The 23,738-nt window shown below is 36.8% G+C and overlaps 1 protein-coding gene across 5 annotated transcripts in view; it reads right to left on the reverse strand.

Annotated features, from left to right (window-relative positions):
* Window positions 1–6,635: 6,635 nt before the first annotated feature.
* AKAP11 (A-kinase anchoring protein 11) overlaps window positions 6,636–23,738 on the reverse strand; it is a 58,438-nt gene continuing 41,335 nt past the window's right edge. For 4 of the 5 annotated variants that reach the window (XM_033234131.1, XM_033234124.1, XM_033234128.1 and 1 more), the window contains 5 exons: window positions 20,368–20,523; window positions 16,604–16,687; window positions 15,790–15,836; window positions 12,090–12,250; window positions 6,636–10,719 (listed from right to left, as the gene is read on the reverse strand). In XM_033234131.1, coding sequence (XP_033090022.1) covers window positions 10,579–10,719; window positions 12,090–12,250; window positions 15,790–15,836; window positions 16,604–16,687; window positions 20,368–20,523 — 589 coding nt within the window. In that variant the 3' untranslated portion in view covers window positions 6,636–10,578. The remainder of the gene's footprint in view (window positions 10,720–12,089; window positions 12,251–15,789; window positions 15,837–16,603; window positions 16,688–20,367; window positions 20,524–23,738) is intronic. The other variant, XM_033234133.1, reaches the window with a different exon arrangement.

A 23,738-nucleotide genomic window follows, 5' to 3' on the forward strand; every position in this document is an offset into this window, starting at 1 on the left:
TGCATTTAGGTGCTCACTCTTTCTCTTTCATTTTCTATTTTAATTATTATTTTAAACAGTGCTTCTTCACTATTTCCTTATAAGCTCAATTTCCTTCTTACAAAACTAATATGTCCTTCAGCAGTTTTTTTCAGCACAGTTCATTGTAAACTCTTTCAACCTATTAGAAATTACTTTAAATTTACATTCACTCTTGAAAAATAGTTTTGAAGGATATGAAATTCTAGATTGACTTTTTAAAAATCAGCACTTTGAAGACATTATTTCCTTTTGGCTTCTATCGTAATATTTGAGCACACTACTGGGAATCAGTTTTGTTTTGCAGGTAACCCATTCGTTCTCTCTGGTTGTCTTTAAGATGATCAGTGTTGCAGATTTTTGTTGCACACACATGCATGATGTGAAATATATTCACAGAACTGCTTAGAATCTATATGGGCAGTTTAACCACCACCCGAAGTCAAGAAAACTGAATATTGTTGGCACCATGGGAGGCTCCTGTACCTCCTTCTCCCCTAGAAGTAACCACTATCCTTACTAAATGATTTGGTCATTTCCTGTTTTTTGAAACTTTCAGATTTGTATCCATCTACAAGTTACAAAATCCAATCTAAGTTTTGAAAGGTCACCTATAGAACAGTGTTGATGGAACAGAAACCGGTAACAGTGGTTATCTCTGGGGGTGGTGGGGGTGCTCGGTGGCTGGAGAGTGGTGAGAGGGATACTTGTCACTGTACATTCTTATACCTTTTGGAATTTAATACCATATGCACATATAACCCTTTCAAGAAGATAAATTAAAAATGTAAAAGAAAACTAAAAGGATATTAACAGTTAATCACATGGAGCTAAGCAAAAAAAAAGTCCTTCATGTAAATTAAAATAGTAAAAGTAATTAAGTTGGATAAAATATGAAACATCTGGAAGCCCAGTGGCTCACACCTGTAATCCCAGCACTTTGGGAGGCCAAGGCGGGTGGATCACCTGAGGTCAGGAGTTTGAGACCAGCATGGCCAAGATGGTGAAACCCCGTCTCTACTAAAAATACAAAAAATTAGCCGGGCATAGTGAATGGGCACCTGTAATCCCAATTACTCTGGGGGCTGAGGCAGGAGAATTGCTTGAACCTGGGAGGTGGAGGGTGCAGTGAACGCAGGCCGCACCATTGCACTCCAGCCTGGGTGACGGAAAAAAAAAAAAAGAAAAAAGAAAGACCTCCTTGAAAGCATTTAAACAGCTAGTAAGCTGTTTGGATAAAGCCTAAACATTATTTATCTTCAAAGTTTTCTCTCGTTTTTGCAAAAACTCCAGAAGCCGCCTTATTAATACACCCACAACATCTTGAGGTGTATTATTCAGGATGCAATGGGTCAAATATCTAGCAAAAGCAAAGCACCCCAAAAAGTAAACCACTGAGCATTCAAAGCCCCTGTTTCACCCTAAGAATATCTGTCAAATCTGAAGGAAAAAAAAAAAAAAAGCTGTGATACAGGATAGTATTTTGGCAGACTCACAAGGCCAGAAAGGTAAAAAGTCAGTTCTCCCCACCCCCTCCGACAAAGGGACTCTCATAAACCATCCCCTCTCTACTGGTAACCCCAGTTACACCTTCCAGACACATGCCCTGGCCTGGACATGCAGCACATCAAGCCACCAGAGGGATCCAAAACCCTCAAAGCTTGAATTTAAATTAAGGAGCTCCAAGACTAGCTGTGCCCCCAGGCACCTGCCAGAAGCAAATGAAAATCCTCCAAGATACCATCATCCTGGGTTTTTGCTCTGGGATTTTAAGTCAAGTTCTTTTTTTTTTTTTTTTTTTTTTTTTGAGACGGAGTCTTGCTCTGCCACCCAGGCTGGAGTGCAGTGGCCGGATCTCAGCTCACTGCAAGCTCCGCCTCCCGGGTTCACGCCATTCTCCTGCCTCAGCCTCCCGAGTAGCTGGGACTACAGGCGCCCGCCTCGTCGCCCGGCTAGTTTTTTGTATTTTTAAGTAGAGACGGGGTTTCACCGTATTAGCCAGGATGGTCTCGATCTCCTGACCTCGTGATCCGCCCGTCTCGGCCTCCCAAAGTGCTGGGATTACAGGCTTGAGCCACCGCGCCCGGCCTTAAGTCAAGTTCTTTTGACCCCAGAGCCCAAGTTCTTAACAGCTTTACTAAATGACTGGAAAAAATTAAGTAGTGTGTGGGAAAGGACGTGTTGGAACACAAAGGTCACATAATCCAAAGTTATAAGCTGTTTGGATTTCTTATCAAAACTTGCAGGAGTGATCAGCCAGCACTGCGGAAACCTCTCCAAGAGCCAGAAACGCTCCTTTTCACTAAGGGGGTCTCGCCCATATTGCAAAGCTCCAATTTTTAGAGCATGAGCTGAAATCCACTGCTAATTTCTCCCCATGGGATCTTATCCCCTCCACTAGGGTCACAAGTTTCAATCTGTCTCCACTAAAAGCTCTTCATATATTTAAAGGCAGTTTTGAGGTTACTCCTACATCTCTCCTTCTTTAGGCCAAATAGCCTTTTTTTCTTTCACTGAAAACTCATTTCATACATTTTTAGCTCCTTAGCCTCATTAGACAGTCATGGATGTGGATGGTTCCATGTATCTCTGTCCTTTGTAAAATGGTATCTGGAACTAAACACAATACTCTAGGCATGGTCTGGAAAGCAGTGTCAAGCGAAGATGACCATCCGCCATGTCTTGGACTTAAAACCAATGACTGTGGTGTAACAAACTACAGACACTTTCTTGGACCACCTGGCTGACAGCCAGCCAGATGTTTGTTTCTCAAGATGTGTCACTTCTCCTCATGTTCCAGCCAAACTGGTCTTTGGTTTCCAAAGAGGTCCCATAGTCCCAGGCATTTGTGCATGGCTTTTATCTAGTGGAAACCTCTTCTCCCCACCTGCCCTTCTCACCTCCACCCTCCCACTCCCCTTGTCTGGTTGTTTCCTACTCAGCTCAAACCTAGCTTAAGCCTCAGAATGGCTTTAGGGAAGCATTGACTAGATGCCTCTGTCTTTAGCTTCCAACACCTTTAAACAACACTAATTAAGTATTTACCTCACTTCATTATAAGGTTGATGAGAAAATAATGATTTCATTATATGGCATTTTGCTTAAAGTTGCAGTTTCTAAGATTCTCTCAATGACATAAGCGAGGACTTAACTATACACAATCACTCATTTAATGACTCTGCCTCACTAAACAAGAAGCTCCATAAAGGCAGGGACTATTTTCATCTCCAACCACTCTGTACTTATGCAAGACCTAGTATTTACCCCACCTTATTAGAGCACTTAGCCATTTGGGTCTACGAAGGCCTAATTGGATCTGTCTTCCCACATACTACATCTCACCAGCTCTGTATCACTGCAGACTTTGTCACTCAACCAAGGGCCCCATCCTTCTGGAAGCCATGGCTTCTTAGGGTTCAAGGACACTGAAGTCCACTGAGTTTCAGATTAAGCAGCTTAATTGACCTCCCAGCGTTTGTCACAAGCCATCTAAAATTGACTCAAAGAAGATTTATAGGTTGGAAAAGCTATTGTAACATCACGATCTCCTGGAATCCACATTCACCTGCCACAGCCACCTACATCCCGTTATAAACAGAAAAGAGGTTGAGGTTAATTGTAGATATTAGTGGTTCTGGTGGCCTTTTTTTTTTTTTTTTCCTGATAGCCTTGTGACTCTTCAAAGTCCACAGCATTTTAAGCTCTTACTGGATTTAAGCCTATAGGATTCCTTAGCATCAGTTCCCATATATTTAGAAGTCCTGGGTTCATATAATTTACTAAGTAACAGGGAAATAACTAAGTTTATATCAAGGGAGCCATAAAAATATAGTATTTGGAGGAAAATATTTAAGCCCTAGTTATAAAAAGGCAGTATGTAAACACAGAACCTCCCCACCTTTGGAGGAGAATGTCAAATCCATCGTTTGGTCAAAGGACAAAAGGAATAAATAGACTCAAAAGTCTCTTATCTGCTCTCCCAGTTTATTTCAACTGTTTGAATATTATCCCTCAGTATGGCTACTATATAATACTGGAATGCTTTTTGACATCCTTGATGAGCTTACTCCATCCAAATCTTCACGGATGGATAAAAAGGCCATACATGAAATGGCCTTTGACACTGATATGATCTGGATGTGTCCTCACCCAAATCTCATGTTGAATTGTAATCCTCAATGTTGAAGGTAGGGCCTGGTAGGAGTTGATTGGATCGTAGGGACAGTTTCTCATGGTTTAGTATCATCCTCTTGGTATTGTCCTCACAGTAGTGAGTTCTCACAAGATCTGATCATTTAAAGGTGTGTAGCACCTCCCCCATCCTTCTCTCTTGCTCCTGCTCCCACCATGTGATGTGCCTGTTCCCCCTTTGCCTTCCACCATTACTGGAAGCTTCCTGAGGCCTCCCCAGAAGCAGATGCTACCATGCTTCCTGTAGAGCCTGCAGAACCATGAGCCAATTAGATTTCTTTTCTTATAAACCACTCAGTCTCACGTATTTACAGCAATGCAAGAACTAATACAGACACACAGCACTGACCTCCAGGTAGACAATGATCTATTAACCACAAGCCTTTGGGAACACATTTCTCAAAACGTTAGGAAGCCAGTTATTCATTCCTTCTCTCCATATAAAAATGCCTCATTAAAATCTAGATACTGTATCTCTGATCCTCTAATATGTCAAAATAACCCTACTGAAAATGAAATGTAAATCTGACAGACTCTGCTCTTGGTAAACCTATGCTGGCTCCCCCTTATCCACATACTTAAAAAAAAAAAAACAAAAAAAAAAAACACAAAAAACTATGCTTTTAACAATTACTATTTGTTTTCTACTCAGGAGCAATAGACTCAGCAAGTTTGTAATTTCTAGAATGTTCCTCCCCTCTTTGAGCAACCCTAGAGAATGAGTCACTAGAATGTTGTTCAAATTTTCTAAGCACATTATCTTATCTGCTTTAAGTCAGTGGGTGCATCTCAACTGTCTATAAGGCCCCAGCAGGCAACAGAAATGAGGGAACTGGAGGAAGTCATGCCAGAGGCAAAAAGAGAACTTACTCTGGGATTAAAGGGGCAATCACTATTCAGCTCCTGCTAAATTGTTGCCAACATAAGAGCCCAATCACTGCTTCAGGGCTTTCAATTGTTTCAAGAAGATGAAAATACAAAACTTATTTAAATGTTAAATCTTATTTTTAAGTTTGGTAACTATTTTTGAAAGATTCTACACCAGACCAAAACATACAGATGGGCAGAATTCAGTACACAGAAGTCTGGGTTTAATCCCTTGCTTTAACAAATTCATTTATGTTTAGAAGGGGGTAAGGGTGCAGAGGGATGAGTTAAAGTCAAAATTGGGGCTTCAACCCCCTCTTGAAACTGTTTTTCACTCTCTCCAGTCTAAAATATTAACCCCCTTGACCAAAAGTTAGAGGTGATTATAAAATTACAAAGGATAAAGAAGTGCAAAATATACTCTTTATTGTTCTTGCTGTAAACTCGATGCAAAAACACTGATTTTTATAAACTTTTTGTATTATAGGAACAACAGTACATTCATCCTTAGATAAATGACCTCTCCATCACACTTTACAAATCTGAGGTAATTCAAGCCCTGTCCCTCACCTTCCTCTGTCCTAGCTAAGATACAAATCACATATGATCCCTCTGCGTAAAACTGTCAAATGTCCTTTGCCACATTTCCCATTCCTTTTGAGCCATATTTCCTTTTTGGCATTATAATCTACGGAATCTTGCTTACTTCTTGTCAGCACTTTTGGTTTTCTTAGTGACTGGGTGCACTTACACCCAAACATTCTTATTGTTTGCTATTATTTCCTAGCATTTTAAAACATTCATGAAAAACATTTTAAAACGATTTCCTAATTTCTGGGCTTAAATTACATTAAGATAGGGCACAGTAAAACTATTTGTATGATATTACAGTGTTAGGTACATATAATTGTGCATTTGTCCAAACTCACAAATGCGTAACAGTGAACTCTAATGTCAACTATGGACTCTGGATGATAATGGTGTGTGTGTCAACGTAGGTCCACAGATTGTAACAAATGTCCCACTCTGTTGTGGGGTGCTGACACTGAAGGAGGCTGGGGAAAGAGGGTATATGGGAGCTCTGTATTTTCTGCTCAATTTTGCTGTGTGCCTAAAAGTGCTCTAAAAATAGTCTATTTAAAAGGAAAAAAAATTCTTAGGACAAAGTCAAATCCATTAGTAATTAAAAAAAAAAAAAAAGGCAGCTAACTTTTAAGTATCCTGTGTACACAGTTTAACAGAGGTATGGTCTTACTATGGAAAGAGTGTTCAAACCAGGCTAGAAGAACTTCATAGCCATGTTCATATTCAAGGCAACCATAATATTCTACTTTGCATTAAATCCAAAGCAGGTTGGGCAACCAGCCTTTTAAGTCACTGTGTCCGCATTCAGGGCATCTATAAGTAGGTAGAATCTAGTGTCCAGTTGAAAATATTTCTAACTTCTCTTGTTCTGAAAACCATGATCTAGCACTTAGGTCCTCTTGTGTAGTCTTCTGTCACAGTGGTCCCACTCATTACAGAGCAGTTAATGAGATATTATAGAATGAAAACCAAGACCAAGTATTTCTTAAATTTATTGAAGAACTCTTAGTTGGGAGAAGAAAGATCACAGGCTTAAACATTTGTAAGATAAAAGAACAATTAATTGCAAATAATTACAAAAGTAATTTCTGAAATTTTTTGAGCCACTGCTAAAACAAAATTTTAGTGCATCTCAAAGTTCATGTTTTGTTAAGTGAACATATTAAATTACTGAAGAGCAAAAAAGAGTTACTGTTACACAGTACAAGATCTTAATGTAGTAACTGAGCACAGCCAAATAAACAGCTATAATTATTCCAAGCTGCTTTTGCTATGTATCTGGTATATTAAACAAGAAAGTGGATTACTTTTAACACTGCACAAGTAACCAAAGGTAGCAAATCCAGCAATATTAAAACCGGATATTAAATAGTATTCAAACATTACAACAAAAACAAAATAAGAACCTCTAGAACTACAACTCTACCCTATGAAAGGAATGTACACAGATAGTTTAAAAAAAAACAATAAATAAATAAAGTGACAAGAGTGACTAATTCTGTATCCACATCTTCAGAGCAGGAATACAGTAAATGAGTAAATGCTTAGAGGAGTTTTGCTGAAAATGAGAAAAAATTCATCTCACTTTAGTATAATTTTTCTAAATTCTCACTGAAGCTCTAATTCTCTTGTGCTGGTGACAGGTGGACAGGGTATTTAAATGCCAAATATTCTCCCTACACCCTGAGTATGGATGCATCAGTTGTTTAAAATTCTGTGGAAAGTTTCCTTAGAAAAACATAAAATTTAAAGTGATATACTGATGGGAAATTGAAGGTAGTAATTGTGGAAGAATATCAGCGAAATAATTAAGTAGACATTTAAATGAAGAATCAAGGTTAACTCTGCATTTGGGGAATGTGCACTAATGTCAGCCTTCTAATATCAACGTCAGGTAAGTAAACTATCTTTCACTTTATACACAGTGCATTTAGTAAGTAAATTCTCTTACCAGCAACATAAAGCCGTTGTTGGAGCAAAATTAAAGCATTAAGATTTGAATTAACTTATAACAAATATCTGAAGGGTAAGTGGAACATTTTTCAAAGTATAAAGATGTTATCACATATATTCACCATGAATCCTCTTAAAGGTTTTATAATGCCATTAAATTATATCAAACATCCAACAGATATTGTTATTTTCTTCTGTGATTTATAAAGGAAACCTTCCTTTTGTATAAATCAGAAATATTTTAAATATCAACCTTAACACCAAAATATACATGTAATTTTAACTTGGTTTAGGAAAACATGAAAGAACTGTCACATTTTGGTGTGAACAAGGTTCTGAAAACCCCCTATCAGAGGTCTCATTCACTTTTTTCCACATACCATTTGAAGGTTATGAAACTGGTAAACAGAGAATTCAGCTCAATGTACATCAAAACTTTAACAGTTCTGAAAAAGATATATTTCATAAGGGCCAAAATGTACAGCACAGCAATATTACAATGTTACAGTAGAAATACGTCAAGCCAATTTGTAATAAAATAAGAGAGTTGTCTTCAAAAGAGCGGTTTGACTACAGAACAACCAAATAGATCTAGAACATCTTTGGAAAAACCATGAAGTGCCTTTAAAGAAAGTTAAGTTTAGACTATACTTAATTAAAAGATACTGCTCTAAACTCAAAATTCTTTTCTCTATATAAGGAAGTTTGACACTTCTTTTCGCACTTGCCAATATTTAATATTTTTAACTCACACTTCTTTTCACGTCTGCCAATATTTGATATTTTACTCTATGCCCCTGCACTGAATTGATGTAAGTGTGAAGTTCCACTATTATTATTACCACACATGCTAATACCTAATAACTGGTCTGTCATTATGTAGTGGTTAAATAAGCAAATGCTGAACTCGGCATAGCTCTAGCAAAATGCAAAGGAAATAAGAATAAGAAAAGTCTCACCTCAGAATGATTACACCATAAACAGAAGTAAACATTTTCAAACACAAAGTTTTACAAAATAATATATTGTCACTTTGAAAGAAATTCAGAACTCTATTTTGCTGTTGATCAAACCTGTGCATACACTCAAGTTACTAAACACAATTTGATAGATACTTGTAAAAATGCATTCTAAACTTAATAATCAATTAATTCATAATTAACAAGAGCAAACATTCCTAGTCCTAACATTTAAAAACCCAGTCCAGTGCAGCCACATCTCAAGTTCTGAAAAGCTAAAGGCAGAAACAATTCTGGTTATACAATTACTGCATTTCTCCACCTTAAAAAACACTTGAAAAAACTTCAGGAAACTTTATATTAAGGCTTGCTGTATTTCTGTATCTTAAATTGAGAAAAATCAAAACCTACAATGTTATCTTAAGTTATTTAAATAGCTTTTGGCATTTTTCTTAAAAAGCAAATTTGAATCTTTCACTATAAAACATTTCTATATTCACAATTACTAATTCACATTAATGTAAGTGCCCTTATTCCCTATTCCTTAGCAGGTGCCATGTCTTCTACATTATGTGCAGCTTTCAGGTCAGTCAGTGCTCAGAAAAAAATGAAAATGTAATGGAGCAAAATCAAAGCCCCCACAAAAAGTGATTTATCCTAGATTACAAAATCCAGTAGTGGAAGAACCAACATTTACACACCCAAATACACACACATCCACACATACAAAGGACACAGCGGGAGGTGAGAGAGACTGGGGGGGGGTGAGGTGACAGAGAGTGGGGGTGGGAGGGGGAGAGAGGTGGGGGAGGTGAGAGGTGGGGGAGAGGGCAGAGAGTCGGGGAGAGGGCAGAGAGTGGGAGGAGGGGAGAGACAGACAAAAGCAAAACACAACCTTGGTCCTCTATTCATGCCAACTTGCAGTTTCTGTACACAAACTAGTAGGAAATGTAGAGCCCAGAAAGATCATGTCAGAGAACTTGACAAGACGGTGTAGATATGGTCGGGGGTGGGGGAATCCCAATTTTTCAACCATATTTTTGGTAGAGAGTTTTTCTCAAAAATCCAACAATAAAAACTATTGGCTTCTCTAAATGCATTTCCATATTAATATTAATTTTTAAAATTTCAACATGTTTTATAATTTTTCACTTGTAAGATAAGCTGGGAACCCAAAATTGTCAAAAAGAGGAATAAAAAATCTTACTGCACAATCTTTATAGGCGTTTTATTTTAAAGCACCTTTTAAAAAGAAAACAGTAAAATAAAAGAGGGAACAAACTGGCAAGGTTAAAGTACTCCTTTACACACACACACACACACACACACATCACTTTCATGCCAGGATGACTGGCAGCATTGGCAAATAATGTCATCTGATGAAAGGATGGGTGAAACTATCACTTATAGTGTTTATAGAAACCTAAAATACTAATGTTTCTGCTAAGAAATTAGTCTGGGGAAATCAAAAAGCTACCAATAGCTGAACTATGAAAATGAAACTGATTTTAAAAACAGGAAAGACCAAAAATCTACTAGAAATTTTAAAAAATCAGCCTCAATTTTATTTTCTGATGTCAGACTAGTTATTAATTAGATACCATTTGTTTGCAAAGAAGCAAAATTATAACTCTATCACTGGAACCTATCCTCAGCCACTTCAGTGCAGTTTCTAGCAGCACTATTTGGATATAAAAAGAATGTGGTCAGACAATGCCCCTGAAAACCCCATGGTTAGACCTTCCTTCAAATACATGTTCTTAGGGTCTTGACACACTACACATATGTAGAGAAGAATAAATGAAGCTAGTATTTTGACAGAGATTACAAAAGTATGAACTATATACAACGAGTGATAACCCAAAGCGCTTAGAAAGCTATATTTACTTGCCTCCCAACTGACTGACAATGTTAATATTCACTATTCAAATTTTATCCTAAACATCTTTATTGGCTTGTTCCCCTCCCCAAACAAATACTAAAATATACTAGTTTGGGGTTTGCTCTATGCGTTTTCCAAGAGCCAATCAAACAGCGACTTGCATCTCTCCTCACTGGAAGCTTTTTCCATCACTTCGTAGTACTGAAGTACAGCCTGCAGGAGGTCTCCCACTTTCCATCCTTTCTCTTGTAATTGTTTTGAAAGCTAAGAACGAAAGAAAGATGTGTCAAACATTAACCAAAAACAATTTTATAACAAAGCTTTTATTTTTAGCTGAAACTAAGAATTCTGCTGTTTACAATTAAATAGTTTCCTAATTATAACAAGGTCTTCCCCTCTAAACAGCTACCCCTTTACCCAAATTAAACATTTTCCCTTCTTCCCCTATATAAACACATCTCCTCCAGAGAATGACACTTTGGGATCGCTGGAGACAAAGCTCTACAAACCTCACCAAGCAAATAGCGTGGGAGTGCAGAGGCTGAGTTTCTACAGGAAATTCTTCACCTAACTAAATACAACTGCCACACCCTCAATTAGAACATAAAATAAAGACAACGTCAAGCTCAATAAACAGATGTGGATTTTCCTTCCACAACATATAGTGTGATATTTTTCTGGAATACACACTCTAGCCTCAATGGAAACATGGCTTTCTAAGTTTAAAAATGTTAATGTTTCAACATACATACATATATACATAAATACAGGTTTAAATAAATCCTGTTGTCCCACTCATGACATGCCTTTGTTCATTTCTTTTTCTACTAAGTTCTGTAAAAGCTCTTAAGTTTTGAAAGATCTGTAAGTTAAATTCTGAAAAACTAATTTTGTGTGAACATATATATGCTTAACCTTTTTAAAAACAGCTTTATTGAGATAAAACTCACATAACATACAATTCACCCAAAGTGTCTTAGTCAATGGTTTTCAGTATGTTCTCCAAGTTGAATGCAACCATCACCACAATGAGAATATTTCTACCACACCAAAAGGAAACTTCCAATAAAGAAAGTTATGCAACAAAAACCTTAAGACTGTAAACTGAAAATCTTGACTAATAAGGTACTTGGCACATAGTAAGCATCTTGTTTAAACTTTTATCGACTTTTAATTATGACAGTTTCTCATATGAATGAAACTGGATTATCAGAGAAAGAGATATATTATTAGGTACAATTATGAATCAATTAAATACAGAGAACAATTCAACTTTTTCATAGGAACACACACAATGCTTATTAATAGCATCTATCTTTGAGAGCTTAGTGTTATGCCAGGCATTAGACTAAGCATTTTTTTAACATTATATTTAATCCTCATAAACCCCTGTAAGGTAGATTCTATATTCATTTGCATAGTACAGTTAGGGGCAATGAGACAGACTGGTGAACCTGCCTCTGGTTACCCTGCTAGAAAGAGGCAGAGCTGATGTCTGAACCCAAACTGTTGGATACTACAGCCTAAGCATTTAACCACTCTGCCATCACCAGGCATCTTGTTAGACCAACCACATGACAAGAACATCATCTACTGTTAAATGTATACTAACTCTCTATAAGGTAGGTACTTACTAGCATAAACTCCTTATTTGCAGAGTCATGAAAATAAAGTTCTGCAACTTCAGCCTCAGAGGCAATGAGCCATTGAAGAATAATCCTTAGCTGGGGGTCTACCGTGCGTGGCTCCATGTCAATATTCGTAATTAGCAGTGTCTTTCCATCTTGCCTCAAACCTAATATTTAAATGTAAACAATATAAAGTAAAACTCATCAATTTAACTCTCAATACTCTGGTTGTCAAGTAGATACAAATATTTTCCCTTTCTTAGGATTCTAATGAATGGTGAAAAAACATCCATCTTTTTCTAACCACACCATAACCTCAGCTAAAACTTTTAAAGGGCAAAATAATGTAAAACAAAGGAACAACTTGATCATTTATTGATTGCAAAAATATAAAACACCATTTTAACGTAATGAATTCAAGTTCTATAAATACCATAATTTGATATAAATTATGACCAATGGGTTACAGAGAAAATAAAACTATAAAGCTATCATTACAATTAAAATGAGGCTGGGCATGGTGGCTCAGGCCTATAATCCCAGCACTCTGGGAGGCCGAGGTGGGCAGATCACTTGAGGCCAAGAATTCAAGACCAGCCTGCCCAACATGGTGAAACCCCATCACTACTAAACATACAAAATCCAGCCAGGCGTGGTGGCACATGCCTGTAGTCCCAGGTACTCAGGAGGCTGTGGCACAAGAATCACCGGAACCCAGGAGGCAGGGGTTGCAGTGATCCGAGATTGTACCACTGCACTCCAGCCTGGGCAACGGAGCAAGACTGTCTCAAAAAACAAAACCCCACAAAAAAAATCTCAAAGAAGAGCAGCAACATTGTGCAGCACATATTCCATCCTAAGTATTGTTCTAAGCTCTTTATATGTACAAACTCCTTTAATCCTCACAACCACTCTATGACGTAGAAACTATTATCGTATCCATCCTACAGGTGAGAGATCTGAGGCAAAGAGAGCCCCAGAGTCCTCCAGTGGGGAAGTGGCTGAGCCAGGACATTTACACAGGCAGTCTAGCTCCATGCTCCTAATCACTCAGTCTTCAGACAAAACTGGGGGGAAATGCCATATGCAACCACTTACACCCAAAGCTGGATCAGGGAATTTTCTGGTATACTCTTAAGTATCAAGATTATCTCTAATTTATTTTCTTTTTTTATGGTACTTTTGTTTTCATCACAAAGAGGGATCCATCTCTGTTGATGGAAATAATGACTTGTGGGCCAGTATCATGCATTTAACATTCCTGCTGCTTAATGATACCTGAGCAATATGGAGTGCTGAGACCAGGACCCCTCCACCCCTTCACACACACAAGAGGTGAGCACCAGGGCATGCTGGCAGACATCATGCCAATATGTACCAGTAATGGAAAGACTGTTGACAGATGTCTCTTGATTCTCTGCTACAGTTTGCAGGCCATTCTAGACCACTATTAATTATTTTCAGGATTTGTGTTGGTCCCTAATTTTTAATTTAAAAGATTCGGTCCACATTACTCTCTAAAAATAAATGTATTGTCTTTTCCCTCCCCTCTCTCAAACACTCTCAATCAAAAATAGGTTTGGTACACCATGGTACAAGGCATGGTCTCTGGGCCTTTTTGCAATCCTGCAGAGTTCAGGGGGCTGGAAGCTAAATCACCCCACTGCTTCTTTACACTGCTGGTGTTTTCTCAGTTCAGGACTCCTGGTTGCCTGGCCTACAAGAACCTTCAAACGGCTCTCTCTTTAGAGAAGCCACTAACAATTAATGAAAAGGGGAGGGACTGACATCCTGCAACTACAAATTTTTTTTTTTTTTTTAAAAGAAGTTTGTTGCCTTAGGATTTCCATAATTTTGAGTCTTTCTATAAATCCAGACCAATCTATCTCCTAATTTACCAATCTCTAACAAATTTAAAGTTGGCTGTAACTTTCTATATAATGAGAAATACCTATAATCTCAAAAGCTCAGTAATGACATATCAACATATAATTTATCTCCTGTTTCTACCTACTCACAAAAGAAATCCTTAACAGCCTGATTAGTGCCAAAAGTAATATTTTTCAAAATAAATTTCATATTGACATTAACTTGTATCTTTTTTCTTAATCATTCTTCAGGAAAGCTAGTTAAGCAATCGCTAGTGCATTACAGAATACTTACCACATGCATTTATACCATGTACAGCCTTTAGAATAACCGTTCACAGGTGTTGAGAAAAGGCACAGAACTTTTATAAACAAAGTCAACACTTTTTTATTGAACAAGAATGAAACAAATATTGCAGTGGGGAATATCAATATCAAATATCAATAACACTAAAAATATTGCCCCATCTCAACTTTGTATCTGATGAGAAAAACTGACTTCTAGAAGCCCTATATAAAGAATGTCTACTTACAGAGACATTAAAACTAAAAAAATAATAATCTTAAGTCTGAAGACTGCAGCTTAAAAATTGGGATGTGACTTCCCTAAACAAGGTGTTAAAACTAATTGAAAATTCAGGTGTCATAAAGTAAATTTTGAGAAATTCTTTTTAGCTATTTTCTGTTTGCCTGCTTCTAGAGAAGCAATTTTTAAAACATCACTAGTTCAAAAACAAGTATCTCAAAGAGTACAAATACTTTTATAAGTGCCACTTTATAGAAGACATTATTGGTATTTTCAAAATTAAGAAAAAATTAGACTTTTAGAAAAAAATTCAACAACCATCTGAATATAATGAAAACTCAGCTTCAAAGTAAAGTTTCTAAATTCACTCAGATGAATAAACTCAGATATTTTAACATATGAATTAAGGATTACAAACCATGGTCCAAAACTCTGTGGCCAATGATATCTAGTACTGACATACTTGGAACTATGTTCATTAAGGAAGAATCTGAATATTTTCTTCAAATATGTGTATGTGTGAGTGAAGCACTGGAACTGGGGGAGGGAAGAAGAATTAACTCAGAAGTATCTTTTAAACAAGATAAGTAAAAATATTACTGACTCACGTAAGTTTGACATGAAACCCTAGTTCTACAAGTTACCAGTTTGGAAGGAAAATAATATGCCATAGTTATAAATAACTTATCTTATGAGTAAGAATTTTAGCTTTTATATTTTGAAAATAATTATGTGGAGAGATTGTAATTAATTTATCTCAAATAATCAAATAATTCTCATCAAGTATTCCTTTTTTTTTTTTTTTTGAGTCAGAGTCTCTGGCTCTGTCACCCAGGCTGGAGTGCAGTGGCATGCTCTCGGTTCACTGGAACCTCTGCCTCCCAGGTTCAAGCGAATCCTGTGCCTCAGCCTCTCGAATAGCTGGGATGACAGGTGCCCACCACCATGCCCAGCTAATTTTTGTATTTTCAGTAGAGATGGGGTTTCACCATGTTGGCCAGGCTGGTCTCGAACTCCTGGCCTCAAGTGATCCACCCACCTCAATCATCCAAAATGCTGGGAATATAGGCGTGAGCCACCGTGCCTGCCCAGTATTTCTTTATACCAATGACAATTTCATTAGTGTAGCAATCAAATAAAACTACTCAGCGAAGGATCTAAAAGTGGACCAACAAAATTAGTTCAAAAATACCCTGATTTATAATGTTTTACACAAATAACCCAGAGCCTATCTGACAAAAATGCATAAAGACTCTTCTAGGAAACCTTATACAAAAGACATGCCAATAATTTGAAAAACAAATCAAATTACCTTCTACTTCATCCTCATGCTCTTCATCTTTATCATCTGGTCCATCACTTATAAATAAAATAGCAGAAGCAGTTACAAAAAAAATTTTAATTAATAATGGTATCACAAAACAAATTTTTAAAAATGTGGTAATGAATGTTACAATATGACATATGACATTTAGAAACGGGAGAAATGACAATTAAAAAAGGAAGCTTTGCTTCTCACATCATTTCATGTTAAAATCTGAATTGCAAATGATCCCTAAAGTTATCAAAACCAAGAAATCCTACCTTACCGTGATATATATAAGTGCTATGTAATTTCATAATATTATTCAATTTAAAATCATTAAAGTTGAAATAGTTTACTAATTTAATGTAGCATTTGAATCTCACAAAATGCCAGGAATAATTTGTTAATGGTTTAGCTGATGCAATTTATATATTTTTTAATACAGTAAAAACACTTTTTACCTATACTTTTCTTATACATAAAATAAAATCACATACAAAAATAAAACATAACAAAAAAACCCAACAGAAATCCTGTAGGAAGCAAGCTCTTTTGAATGAAATAATTGGTAGAATGAAAAATAGCAAGCAGAGCAACACATGCATAACAGTGACACATTTTGCAATTAGATGTCAGTCATATCTTAGCATAGTTGAATTTTTTCATTAGATGTGAATTCATCAAGCAGAATCATGTCAAAATACAGGAGAAAAGCAGGTTGATATATACTGGCACTGTAACCCACATTCTTTGAAGAAAATGACATCATGCATTAGTGGTGTCAGACTCATCAGTTTTTAAGTTTCTAGACTGGACCAACCTGTCTGATGTCGGAAAGGATAAATTGTCCTCATACAAATCTCCTTCTAAACCAAGACTGCTCCAGCTACTGCTGTTACCATTACTGCCAGAGGAAGAAAAGAACAGAGCTGAACTAGAAAATGAATAGTAGAAAAGACCTTTGTTTTCCTTGGAACAGCTTCTGTCCTTGATAACTGCAGATGTTCTGAAGCTGTCACAATGAAGGGGAACATCCAGAGTGGAGAGAGACCATCACTGCTACTCTAAACGGGGCCTGACAAGTTCAGAGATTCGGGAGTTTTTTCTTTCTTCTCAATAGATCATGAAAATTATCTAAACTTGTATTTTACAGATTAACAGAATGGCTTTTAGGACAGCAAATGAACGCATGAATTAATAAGTTTCACAGGAAAGTTAATGTCTTAAGACCAGTCTTGAACTCTAATTTGTGAAATACCAATACCTTTCAATTTGGATAAAGTTAAAAAAAAAAAACAGGTTAACATTCTCTCAGATCTTTAGATAGTGCAAAGCAGTGACAGGTTTGCGTGAGGGGATGTCGGGGGAGATGGGACGGAAGGCTCTAAGACATAGTCCCAAAGAGACCTTTTCTAACTATTTGGGCAAAACACGTTTCAGATTTTAAAATACTATTATGTCAATGATCTTCGTTTCATATATTATGTATAATTCAGTATGTATAATTCACCTCCAAGTAGGTGGCAAATAACAAACATTTTCTTCAGAATACAGCTAGAATAGCCAAGACTTAATCAAGCATTACACTTGTCTAGTTGGTCAGTCACAAATACCACATACAGATAACGTCTTATACTACCTAATCAACTGAAGAAGAAAGCAACTATTTTTTAAAACTGCAGCAAAGCAATTTTTAAAAAAAGCAACCATGTTCAGAAATAAAATTAAATTCAAATTTTCAGATTAAAACCCTCAGCATGCAATTTAAAAATTCTAATCATTTCTAATTATTAAACATTAGTAAGCACATTAGTTGGCAGTGATAAGCAGCTATTTTTCCCAATATCAGGCTAGGCAATTATAAAAAGTAATATTTATACAAACCAAAATTTTGGTTCTAAAAAAGTAAACATAAAATCATTTCATGTACATCAGTAAATGCTGATATGGTTACCAAAGAAAGGTGATTACTTCAAGTTCTAAAAAACTTCCAAGCAATCTCAAATAATTTGCATAGTTATATTCACTCTAACATGATCAAACTGTCACAAATCATATGTATTAGAGAGTAAAAATGAAAACTGAGCAGGGTCTTTTTAACATACGTTCAAACAAATATAGCTCTATTATAAAACTGTTCAAACCCATGTAGTTCATTGTCAGATAAACTAAAAATAAGAAAATACACAAATAAAGAATGGACAGACAGCTGTGAGCCAAGGAGAAAAAGAAAATTAGTCATCTCAAACACTCTATTTCTATTAATAGATTATAGCAAATAAAAAAATATATAAAATTTTACCCATCATGACGATTCTTCCACTTAATAATAAAAATCCATCACCTACCTATTACATAAATATTAAAACAAAAACAGCTAAACGAAGTAAAGACCAAAAATTCAAATTCTCTCTAACCTTATCCCTCCTCCCTCTTTGTGCCTCCAAATGGGTATTTGAAGTCATTCTTCATAAAATGCCACTTCTAACGAGATGACTGTATACATTTTTTATCTAACCAGGACACTTTTTTAAATGAAAGGCCTCACCATTAATAATTACAACAGAACAGCAGAAGTAAGCCAAACTATCCTAAGTGGGAAGTATGATCACCCTATATTAACCCAACATTAAAAAAACTTAATTTCTTCACTAAAGAGTTTTCCTGCTTCACTCTTGAAACACTACCCTGCTTCCATCATTTTCTTTTATGTCTTTTCATATTTCCTATGTCTAGCACAGGAGTACTCCAGCCAGTGGTATAAGTACTGCAGTGGTCCAGTACCTGCTTATCCAGCATGCAGATTCTCAGGACCCTCCACTGACTTCATACATCTTCATCTCTGGAGGTGAGACCCTGGAAACTGTATATGCAACAAGCATACCACCAATCCTGGATGAGCCCCGTGATCTTTTTCTCTGTGCCAGAACCTTAATGCCATGCAGCATTACATTAAGTCACATTACAACTGTGGTCAGTGGAAACACAGGTCTTTTTCTGACAAAATGCCATTAAGCCAGGTTTGCTCCCCACTTAAGTTCAAATATTAATCATTAATTTTCTGAGCCTAAATGCATTTATCCATGTTAAACATAATTATTTTAACCTCAGCCTGATTTGGTCTTTTTAACCTTTGTTCTGTTCATGGGATTCTTTCTTCAGCCTGTGTTGAATCACCCACAAATGGGTATTCCACATCATTAATAAATAATGCAAAGGAGGACAGAACTAAGGACAGAAACTGGTAAGATGATTCCTTTTTTCTCATCAAATTAGATAACATTCAGCACAGAGTTGTTCAACTGACTACAAGTCCTCTTAAGGCTGCTAGCCTCTACCCACACCTCAGTCTCCCATTTTAACGCCAGGATTTCCTAGAGAACACTGTCAACCCCACTGAAATCCTAGAAGCCTGTGTTTCTCAAAATGAGAGAAGAAACTAAATGTTAGTCACCTTTTCTAGATAAAGTTAGGGAAATGGCCAAATCGTGATTTGTGACATTGCCCCCACTTGCTTCTACTAGTTTTAAACACTATCTTTTTGGACCTAGATTTTAAGAAATATTGGTGGTGTATATAGTACCATAATAAACTATGAAATATATTTTACAAAATATTAATATTTCCAGGTTAATCCAAGCATCAAACAAAACTCTCCAAGATTAAGTGTTCTACCAGGTGAAAAGCCATTTCCTTTCCTATGCTACCTCATTCCCTCTTCCAGGAGTCGCCTTCCCTCCCACACCTAGTTTGCCATTTCCAGGGCTAAGTTCAACTGATGGTTCACAGGTCCTTTCCACACATGCCTGAAACTAGCAGTATGCTGAAAACCCTTTCCTCCCTCAAGACTCCGCTACAAATGGTATCTATTATTTCCAGTTATCAGTTAATGTGGATAAAGAGTTATAGAATTGTATAGGTCAGAAAGGCCTTTAGGTAGAGGTTAAGACTATAAGAAACAACTGTCTCATAATTAACAAAATATTTCAAACACCACTGTTATGAACAAAGTTAACTAAGAAAAGTTATATATGAGGTAAGTGCCTTGTGCTACACAAAATCATATTTTTATAATGGCTTTGACTTATGTACTTTCAATCATTCAAGTATAAGTGTTCCAGGTCATTTTGTTCCTAACAGCAGGACAAGTAAGGCCTCTCGCCCCACCAAAAAGATACTATTTCAACTAGTATCAGGAAAATTACAGGGTTATTTTGATGCCTTTTACAGATAACTGTCCTTTTTCTTGTTCTTTAAAGAAAAAAAAGGACGCTTTTTAAAGTGAAAAAAATATTTTCCTCAGAAGTTCATAAAAAGTTCGGGAGAAGCTTAAAAGGAATACATTAAATGTATGCAATATTTTTCAAATCAACTATTGGCACACCCAAATAAAATTAGCTGGGCTACTTACTGTATTAAATAAGTATTAAAAACAATTAGAAATACATTGTGAATAATAAAATACATGTTGAAAGTAACAGCATATTTTCAAATTTAGAATTTTAAAATAATAATGTAAATTTATAGCTCACTTCTGAGATCTGAGGACCTAAATTACACAATTATATGCAAAAGTGTAGTTACCTTTCACTGAGATGATGAAAACTGCTGCTTTCATCTTGGTGTTCATCTTCAAAACTTAAATTAGACCAGCTACCAGTGCTGTCATCACCAATACTGAGGTTCATCTGCTGGCTACCGACAGACTCAGCTGACTGAAAGTCTTCTATTTCTTTTGAACTAAAAAGAAGAAAAAAAGAAAAAAAAAATCAAATTGAAAGCATCCCAGATTCTGAACTTACAAGACTATCAATTTGATGATAAAGATGATAAAAACAAGAAATGGTATTCAGAGTCAGACCAGTGGCTCGTGTAATCCTTTATTTGAGTGCCAGTAAAGAGACTGTAGGATAGAGTATTAATTTCAAAGTTAACTGAGGTACCCACCAACAGCCATAACTTAGTTAATCTCCAGTGGATTTATCCCTAGGGCATTACTTCTCCAAATTCTATTTAAAGCAGTTCATTTTTCAACTGAGATACTACAGGGAGTACAAGTTCCTAAGTTTATCATCTGCTTTGTAAAACAGTACTTTTATTTATATTAAAGGAGTCTCTTTCTGGCTTTAAGAACAAAAAAGTAGTTCAAGAAATTCTAGTATTGTCAATCAAACCTGTATTCAAACTAATCAAATCTCTCCAAGATTTTGAGCACAGATCATAACCCCTTTCATTTTTCTCAGTAAGAGGCATTTATACTTTAATTCCATCACCACAAGAAAGTCCATTCACTGCTCAACTATTTTAATTGCCCCACTACATTTTATGTTCAACAAAGTAGTCCAAAGTGATGTTTTCATAAAAAGAAAAAATGTCACTCTTCTGATCAAAACCTTCCGACGGCTTCCCACCAATCCAAGTAAGAGCCCAAATCCTTAAAACATACTGCCTGTCCCCTCTTATAACATCCATCTGAACTCCTACTGTTCTCCCTGGTCCACTCCTCCCACTTCAGCAACACAAGCCTCTCTGTTGTTTCCCAAACATTCACAGTCCCACCCCTATGCCTGGAAATCTGTTCTCTGTGACTCCATGACTTATTCTCACTTCGCCTTTGGTTTTTGGCTCAAATATTACTTTGCCGGTATTGCTTCCCCTGCTACCTATTCAAAACTGTAAACCAGCCCTAACGGCCACCGCCACTGTCACCACCAGCACTCTCTAACTCCCTACCTTGCTTTATTTTTCCCCCAAAGCACTTACCACTATGTGTCATACTATATATTTTACTTACCTATTGTTTTATTCCACTATAACATAAGCACCAAGAGAATGTAGATTTTTGCCTGTTTTACTTACTTTCGTATCGCAGTGCTATCCCCAGAATAGCCCCTGAATTGCCCCCCATTTTTTCAGCTATTCTAATTTTGTAAGATACAGAATGATATCGAGCATTCCAAGCATAGGCACATTATAGTTCTGAACCATAATAGATTACTACTTTGGTTTTTTTGAATACTATTCCTAATATGTGCCACATTCTCATGGTTTTTGGCTGAAATGACCCAAAGGATGAGTTCCAGAGTTGAGTTTTTAATGACCGTGAGGTTACTCCGGCTCGGAATGATAGATCAGAATATAATCGTTTTGTTGGCTAAAAATGCACTACCAGCCAGGTACGTGGCTCATGCTTGTAAACTCAGCACTTTGGGAAGCTAGGGCGGGATGACTCTTGAGCTCAGGAGTTCAAGATCAGCCTGAGCAACAGTGAGATCTCATCTCTACAAACAACAAACAAAAATAAAAAAGTACTATCACATAATTTCTCACTTGCATTCACATGCCACTTCTCTATTCATTAGAGTTTGTGAAATATTTATGGTCATGTTCATGAATCAAACAAAAAAGGGACAGCAAGTGAAAAAACCCAAATAATACCCTTAAAGAATAATCCATCTGAATGAATCTCTTTTCAAGCTTGAAAGACAGATTTAACTTTATAAATAAAAAATGTTAAACAATAAACTCTACACACTAGAGTCAACTTCCCTTAGTCAGTACTTGCAAAACCCTAGCACAATTATTAAGAAGAGAAGCAGGAAAAGAATTACTCCAGCCTTCATAAAAAGCTGAAAGTGGGCAGCACTAGCTTAAAAGGAAGAACTTTAGGGGCCATCTACTCACCCAATTCTAAGAAGGAAAAGTGGAAATTACTGAGAAAACCAATGAGGAAGGCATTTGCTAGCCCCTGAGAGTGATGTCTGAAAAACTTGAGAGGACAGACAGTCTCTTTTCCTCCCGCGAGGCTGGGAGGAAAGGGGGATGGGGCCATAGGGCAGACAGGACTGGACTGAGGAGGAGTAAAAAGTAAAATAGCCTGAAGCAACCTATAAGAGGAAAATTATTTCAATTGTTAAAAGGCCTTATTACCTACTCATGAGAATATTTATTAACCATTTATGTTTATCATCATACTAGGAACTGGTATGTAGTGAACAAGAAAATGTGGATCTAGGACAGAGGTTCACAATTGTTTTCTATAAGGGGCATGATATGGTTTGGCTCTGTGTCCCCACCCAAATCACATCTCCAATTGTAACCCCCAGGGAGGGACCTGGTGGGAGGTGACTGGATCATGAGGGCAGCCTCCTCCATGCTGTTGTCATGACAGTGAGGGAATTCTCATGAGAGCTGATGGTTTTATGTGTCTGGCAGCTCCCCCCTCTCTCTCCTGCTGCCTTGTGAAGAAGGTACTTGCTTCCCCTTTGCCTTGTGCCATGACTGTAAGTCTCCCGACGTTTTCCCAGTCATGCAGAACTGTGAGTCAATTAAACCTCCTTTGTTTATAAATTACTCAGTCTCAGGTAGTATCTTTATAGCAGTGTGAAAATGAACTAATACAGGCCAGATAGGAAATACATAGGTACTGCTGGTCATACAGCCTCTGTCCCAACTACTCAACTCTGCCATTATAGCACAAAGGCAGCCACAGAAATATGTAATTGAATGAGCATGGTTGTGTCCCAATAAAACTTTATTTATAAATACTGAAATTTGAATTTCATATAATTTCCACGTCACAAAATATCATTTGATTTTTTTTCAACCATTAAAAAAAAAAAACATGAAATCTGTTCGTAGCTTGCAATCCATACAAAAACCACCAGTAGGCCACATTTGGCCCACAGACTGTAGTTTGCCAACCCCTGGTCTAGTAGAAAGAAGGCTGTCTGATTAGGGCAAACAGAGACCTCTCCTAGTTCACCAGAAACCTACAGCATCTCTCATCTCAAGTAGATGCTATGAAGCAACTGGATTCAAGAATCCTGGCCAAGCTGTATCTCCCTGTTTTAAGATGGATAAGAAAAGAGGCAGACCATGTCATGGCTTTGACAGAAGCTACTCAAAAATCTGGAATATCATGTGACTCAATTAAATTCCACCTCAACTTAAAG

Source organism: Trachypithecus francoisi, unplaced genomic scaffold (assembly GCF_009764315.1).
Source record: "Trachypithecus francoisi isolate TF-2019V2 unplaced genomic scaffold, Tfra_2.0 Contig01461, whole genome shotgun sequence".
Classification (NCBI taxonomy): Eukaryota; Metazoa; Chordata; class Mammalia; order Primates; family Cercopithecidae; genus Trachypithecus; species Trachypithecus francoisi.